Here is a 7,454-nt window from a genome sequence, read left to right on the forward strand (position 1 = left end):
CGTCTGAAGTTTGCCAGAGAGCACATGGATGATACAGCAGAGGATTGGGAGAATGTCATGTGGTCAGATGAAACCAAAGTAGAACTTTTTGGTATAAACTCAACTCGTCGTGTTTGGAGGAAGAAGAATACTGAGTTGCATCCCAAGAACACCATACCTACTGTGAAGCATGGGGGTGGAAACATCATGCTATGGGGCTGTTTTTCTGCCAAGGGGACAGGACGACTGATCCGTGTTAAGGACAGAATGAATGGGGCCATGTATCGTGAGATTTTGAGCCAAAACCTCCTTCCATCAGTGAGAACTTTGAAGATGAAACGAGGCTGGGTCTTCCAACATGACAATGATCCAAAACACACCGCCTGGGCAACAAAGGAGTGGCTCCGTAAGAAGCATTTGAAAGTCCTGGAGTGGCCTAGCCAGTCTCCAGACCTCAACCCCATAGAAAATCTGTGGCGGGAGTTGAAAGTCCGTGTTGCTCGGCGACAGCCCCAAAACATCACTGCTCTCGAGAAGATCTGCATGGAGGAATGGGCCAAAATACCAGCTACTGTGTGTGCAAACCTGGTAAAGACCTATAGTAAACGTTTGACCTCTGTTATTGCCAACAAAGGTTATGTTACAAAGTATTGAGTTATATTTTTGTTATTGACCAAATACTTATTTTCCACCCTGATTTACGAATAAATTCTTTACAAATCCTATCATGTGGATTCATGGATTTTTTTTTCACATTCTGTCTCTCACAGTTGAAGTGTACCTCTGGTGCAAATTCCTGACCTCTGTCATCATTTTAAGTGGGGGAACTTGCACAATCGGTGGCTGACTAAATGCTTTTTTGCCCCACTGTATCTCACAGGCACCTTTAATGAAGATAGACCAGAAGAAAAACGACATCAGTGGGACTGGTTAAATAGCTTTGAAACAAGCACCTTTCTGTTTGAGAGAAACAGGCAGTGATTAAAGATGCGAAGGTAGTTGTGGAAGTGTAGCACAAGGATTTGGAGACTCCAGCTCAGAATTAAATCAAAACATACAATTTGAAGTGACGTGAAGATGTCAGAACACAATAAAGCTTGTCGTCTTTTATCCACACGTGAAAAATGATTGTGCTTATCAGTCTTTTTTTTTCAAACAGTGGCAGTAAAGATAAGTGAATTTTATTCTGTTGCTTTAAATTTACTCCTCTAAGATAACTATTTAAGCCTAAATGCTATCAGTAGGGAAGGGACTTAAATCTCCATAAATCTGAAATAGCGGGTTGACTTATGGACCTGGGTTTTAGTAGAGTATAACTAAGAATGTGAGGTTGTTTTCTCAGTCATAGCTAATGGGCAAACATTTGATGCTGCTGTATGTCTGTGAAGGTTCTCAGTCATCCAGGTCATCGTAGTCAAAGGAGCTTGCAAAGAAAAGCGTCTGGACTTCTTTAAGTTGCTTGAAGACGTTTCACCTCTCATCCGAGAAGCTTCTTCAGAACTGAAGAAGCTTCTCGGATGAGAGAACCAATCAGAGATTAGGTGGTGGGACCTCTCTGACAGATATTCATGTCCTACTTGTGTGTATGTTTGAAAGTGCAGGCAGATTAAGAGAGTTGCGTAGCTTGAATAAAGCGTTATCGATTAATTAAATTCTGAATCGACTTTTCAATATAAATGTATTTTGCCAGAAATGCCAGAATCTCAGGTTAAAGCTCACAAAACTATTTCAACAACCACCAAACAGCTAATCAGCAAATGAGAGCAGGTAAACAGATTCCGCACAAAGTTGAGTCATGGTTTTCTTTAGTTTTTGATCTACTGCAGAATATTTTTAAGGCGGTTATCTGCTATAAAAAGGAAAATCTCCTTCATGTTTTTCTGTATTTTATACTCAGTTACTTTGACACAAGACATCTGCTGTGATCGAATCGAAACCTTGTGAATCAGAATTGAATCGATTATAGAAATCAGTGACGATACCCGAGCCTAGTGAGTAGCCTAGGCCTGACGAAGCATGGATGTAGCTGTGGGCAATGAAAAGATGAAAAGAACAATTGATAACTTTTTCATTAAATTAAGGCTTGATCCATTTGAAATGCATAGCCAGTGCTCTGACACGGAGCCATCAACCTCTCAGGTTATGTCTAATACTGGTCCGGATACAGCATCAGATAATGAACTGTCTCATGATCTAATCTCTAATGATCGATTCCCAGCCAGACTCTGAGCCAGAGCCCACTGAAAGTAAAGGGGGAAAGTGTATACATTTAGAAGAAAGTAGCCAGTTTCCCTGGCTAAGATACCGTAAAGCTGACAACATGATGCACTGCATTTACTGTCGTGAGTGTGGAAAGACCATGGCTACCTGTTTAGGGTACGATTTTTTTCCCTCTGCTTTTAAAATTGCTTCCATCATCTCTTCCGGTATGGTGCTTCTATGTTGTGCTCTATATGTACTCCCTGAGCCATCTCTTTTACTTCTACAGAGGAGATTACATTAGCTACTGTCTACTACCTCTAAAAAGTTTTTTTAGTTCTTAATCTTCTATCCCTCCTTACAACTCGTACTTATTTGTACCAAATTTCCCAGAGGAACCCACCCGAGGGATTAATAAAGTTTTATCTTATCTTATCTTATTTGTTTCCCGACTTCCATGGCAAAAACCCCATAAAATACACAAAGGGGGAAAATTGATTCATTTTAAAATTGTGTCTGCATTACAGAAATCAGATTATTTGGGATTGGTAATATATATGTTTATTTGACATGTTTGTTTGTTTTTTATTTGTAATGTAAATCGTTTTGTTGAGATTAAACTGTGAGCAGCTGAGGGTTTTTGGTTTAACTATGTAACTTCAGGATTACAGACGAATGTCTCCAGCAAGTGGTAAAACTCTGCTATTACACTATGGACTGTAATGAGTCTCTTTGCCTTGTAAACCAACCTTTTGCATAAGGTTAAGCAGCCTATTGGCCAATTGTTGCATCCAACTCATTTTTGATTGGTTACTTGAAAACCCCAACAACCAACAAGGTTTTGTGAGCTTTTTAGCTTTCGTCTAGGTCTGTGATGATTTGACTCTGACAATCAACAGGTTAGTGTTTGACTTTGTGTGCTGTAGTTAGGATTAGTTATATGCATGCTCACATTAACTAGGGTGTTATAAGGGCCGGGTTTTGTCTAGAATCGAATTGATTCCGATTCACAAGGTCCCCATTCGATTAGATTTGAATCAGGGAAATTTTGCATCAGACAGTGAGAAATATTATAATTCTGATGACTTCTCAGTACATATCTATATTTTTTAATATATAAAAAGAAAGCTGACACTTGTGAGACTTTATCTGAGGTGTGAGCATCACAGCAGATGCCTTTGTGTTAAAGTAACTGAGGATAAAACACAGAAAAACATGAAGGAGACTTTCCTGTCCTGGCTTTTTATAGCAGATAACCTTAAAAAAATTCTGCAGTAGATCAAAAACTAGTGATGTGCGATACCACTGATTTCCTTTCCGATCCGATACCAAGTAATATTCAGGGTGGTATCGACGATACTGATCCGATACCGATACTTTGTACAAAACGGATTTTATTTATTGTATCTCAAATTATAGCGTCATAATGATTACAGGACATCAGAATACCTTCTTCTTATCACTTAATAATGCAGAGTTCATCATATAGAAATAAAAAAACTAAAGTTGTGTGCTATTTGAACACCTTGCCTGCCTGGAGGACTAAAGGACTCCGTGAGAGACTCTCACCCTAGCAGCACCTGTCCCTCTCCTCCTCTTCAGTTCGCCTCAACATACGCTCGTCATATTTTGTGATATGATTTACTCTGAGGTGTTTGACAAGGTTAGTGATGTTGCCACAACCATACATGCCAACCCTCCCGATTTTTCCGGGAGAATCCCACCTTTCTCCAGATTTTCCACCCGGACAACAAAGTTGAAAAACCACATCGCAGAATTCATAGCGCGGCCCAGCCAATTCCAGTTTCCAACAATGACGGCAGCGACTTAGTTTTAATATCACTCTTATTTCTCTTTCTGGGTCGCAAAAAAACTTTTAACATATTTTCAGGTGAGAATGTAGCTGTGTAAACTTCAAATATCTGAGCCGACCGACACATCGTCTTCAAACCCCCGCGGTCTTTCACCACTCGGGTTAAACATGATGTACAAGTCACTTTGATAACTTAAAAATGTTCTTGTTTGGCTTTTTCAGTGTTTTATTTGTTCGTGAGTAAATCGGTTTGGCTGAGATTAAAGTTATTAGATTAGATTAAATTAAATTAAACTTTATTATTCCCTCGGGAGGGTTCCTCCGGGGTTTTCACACAGCTGAATAAACGTCAAACAGAAAACTGATTAAACAGAAGAGTTTACGTCAGTGTCCGGTTATATTTTAGACAGCAAGGAGCAGACGGCAGAGTTTCACTCCACCGAGGGAGCTCGTGACGTACTACCCGGCTTTCTTTAGACCGCGAAGGCCGGTCCTCAGGTGGAAGCAGCCTCTGAATTTGGACACCCCCGCTGTTTCCGGGCCGGCCAATAATAACGGTGACATTTAACGTATTTTATCCGATAAATAAACCCTGTAAAATATATTTATCCGCCCAAACAGCCCTTTTGAATGTCTCCCTAATTCTGAGGTCTCAAGGTTGGCAAGTATGGCCACAACACCTCCCTTTTTTTGCCACATTTATTGCAAACCATGGCTCAGCTGTTTGTGGAGGTAAAATACATCCGCACAATTACGCTCAGCCATTGTTGTGAGTGCGCACGCCAAGGGGCTGCGAGACATTTATACAGCCGTATTTCGCACATGACTATGAAAGGCGGAAGAGGAAGTAGTTCCTTTGAATGCAACTCCCCCCCCCCCCCCCCCCCCCCCCCGCGAGCGAGAGAGGAAATCGGCCACTGCCATCTGCGCCCCCGGCCTATGGATCACCTTGAACTTAAAGGGCTGCAACGCCAGATACCACCGGGTGATCCGGGCGTTGGCATCCTTCATGCGGTGGAGCCACTGCAGCGGGGCGTGGTCCGAACAGAGGGTGAATGAGCATCCCAGGAGGTAATAGCGCAGGGAGCCGACCGCCCACCGGATGGCCAGGCACTCCTTCTCCATGGTGCTGTACCGGCGCTCGCGCTCTGCTAGCTTCCGGCTGATGTATAGGACAGGGCGGTCGGCCCCCCTCACCTGCTGGGACAAAACGGCTCCCAGCCCTCTGTCCGAGGCGTCAGTCTGCAGAACAAAAGGGAGGGAAAAGTTAGGAGTGTGAAGCAGCGGCTCCCCACAGAGAGCCTTTTTCACCTGCACAAACGCCGCCTGGCACGGCCCCGTCCACTGGACCAGATCCGGGGCACCCTTTCGAGTGAGATCGGTCAGGGGGCTGGTTAGCTGCGCAAACCCCGGCACAAAGCGACGATAGTAACCCGCCAACCCCAAGAACCGTCTCACCTCCTTTTTCGTCCTGGGGCGCGGGCAGGATGCGATAGCCGCCGGGCAGGTGCGTCCACCTGTGGGTGTGTGTTTCCTCTGTCTGAGTGTCACGACTCACTCGATATAATCGGTCGTTTAATAAGACGAAACGCGGGTAGGTCTGCGCGGCCTCAGGGCGCACCACGTGACCATCAATAGCCATCACTTGGTCGAAGGCTGAGCGTAGGGTGCCGTCACGAGACTGCTCCAGTGGGAAATCACCCATGGGGGACACTTCCGGGGCCGGCGGGACGTCCCGCGGCTCCTCCCCCCCGGAGTCAGTGTCGGACGACCCCGCGTCACCGCTGAACGCCGCGCACACGCTACACCCCGCTTCCGGTCGTGATCGCACCCCCGCGTACTGCCCCAGTAGCTGATGAAACCCCGGCCAATTGGTACCCAGAATCAGGGGGTGCGACAGGCGCGGGCTAACCGCCGCCGTTACTCTATGCGTTTTGCCCTTATACTTTAATAACAGCGGCACTATGGGATACCTGTGAACGTCACCATGCACACACCTCACCTCCACCCATTCTGCCTCCAGCAATGCCCCGGGGCGAACCAAGCTTTGGTGTACGAGGGTCTGCGTGCAGCCCGTGTCCACCAACGCCTGGCGTATACCCCCTCGAGTCCTTACCGGAATACTGTATGTCCCTCCTGGACCGGGGGAGGGTGCTGGGGCGCCAGCAACACGAAACACCTGCCCCACTTCCATAAGCGGACAATCCCTCCTCAGGTGCCCCGGCTGCCCGCACTTCCAACACTCCGGCCCCGGCGTCTGTGCTGCTCTCCGTGGCTCGGGGGCGGCTCCACTTGGCTCGGCTCCCCTGGACGGCACCAACGCCGCGAAAGGGTTAGTGGGGCTCAGCGCCGGCAGCCGCTCTGCCTGCCCTGGTGCCGGCACACGGCGCCTCGGGGCCGGCACCGGGGCCTGTTTGTTCGGCCTCCGTCCGGCGTCCCCGGGTTCCCCTGCTCCAGCGGCAAGGTGGTCCTCCGCCAGCGTCACCGCTACCTCCAAGCTTGCGGGCCGGTGGCACCGGACCCATCTCGCCGTCTCCGCTGGCAATCCCTCCGTGAACTGCTCCAGCACCACCTTGTCCACCAGCTTCGTCTCCCCCTCCGATGTTCCCGGTTGCAGCCAGCGTACCGCCGCGTCGCGCAGCTGCCGGGCCCAGGCGAATGGTCGGTCCGTTGTAGCCAGCCGACAGGCCCGGAACCGCCGGCGGTGGTCTTCGGCGGTGAGCCCTAGCCTGTCCACCACCGCCCGGCTCACGTCCGCGAAGCTGCTCCTCGACGCCGGAGGCAGACTCAGGGCCGCTGTTTGTGCCTCCCCGGACAGCAGGGGGAGCAGCCGCGGAGCCCACTCCTCCCGCGGCCATTGGCAAGCCTCCGCCGTGGCACGGAAGGTCTCCAAAGAAACCTGTGGGTCGTCCCCGTCCCCCATCCGGGGCACCGCCACCGACAGTGGCGAGGGCTTCGGCGTGGCAGCGGCCCCGACCAGCCGCTCCAGAACTTGCGTCTGCCGGTCCGTCTGCTCCCGCAGCGCGGCCAGGTGGGCACGCTGGTCGGCCGCCTGATCCCGGCTCATCGTCGCCATCTCCGCCAGCATCTGCGCCAAGAATTGCAGAGGCTGGGCGGGTGGCGCGGCCTGTGGGTCGGACATTTCCCCACCGGCACTTTCCTGGGTTTCGGCACCACTTGTGGAATACACCAGGCACAGACACACGCACACACAGGTAGGTACAGCCAACTTCCACATTTATTCAAGTGTTGTTGTTTTGACAGCTGACTCAGTCACACAGTCTGACAGCTTCACGAGCCCAGCTGATCTCTCCTCTGGCCGCTCCTCCTCGTCTCACTATAAACACAGCGGAGGGAGACCATCATCAGTCCATAAACAACATCAGCTGTCCTTACCGGCCTGGCAGCGCCGCCCTGTTGAGCCTTCCGCTCCACTCCTCCCCTGCAGCTGCGCCCGGGGCCA

The 7,454-nt window shown here is 49.0% G+C and overlaps 1 protein-coding gene across 1 annotated transcript; it reads right to left on the reverse strand.

Moving 5' to 3' along the window:
- Window positions 1–4,998: 4,998 nt before the first annotated feature.
- Window positions 4,999–7,229, reverse strand: LOC146628202 (uncharacterized). The gene is made up of 3 exons (XM_085359661.1): window positions 5,313–7,229; window positions 5,091–5,233; window positions 4,999–5,014 (listed from the first exon to the last, which is right to left on the reverse strand). The coding sequence occupies exons 1-3, from the start codon at window positions 7,227–7,229 to the stop codon at window positions 4,999–5,001; spliced, it is 2,076 nt and encodes a 691-aa protein (XP_085215787.1).
- Between the last annotated feature and the right edge of the window lie 225 nt (window positions 7,230–7,454).

The sequence above is a fragment of the Diplotaxodon limnothrissa genome, linkage group LG7 (assembly GCF_057381915.1).
Source record: "Diplotaxodon limnothrissa isolate DT_005_m linkage group LG7, D_limnothrissa_male_GT1.1, whole genome shotgun sequence".
Lineage (NCBI taxonomy): Eukaryota > Metazoa > Chordata > Actinopteri > Cichliformes > Cichlidae > Diplotaxodon > Diplotaxodon limnothrissa.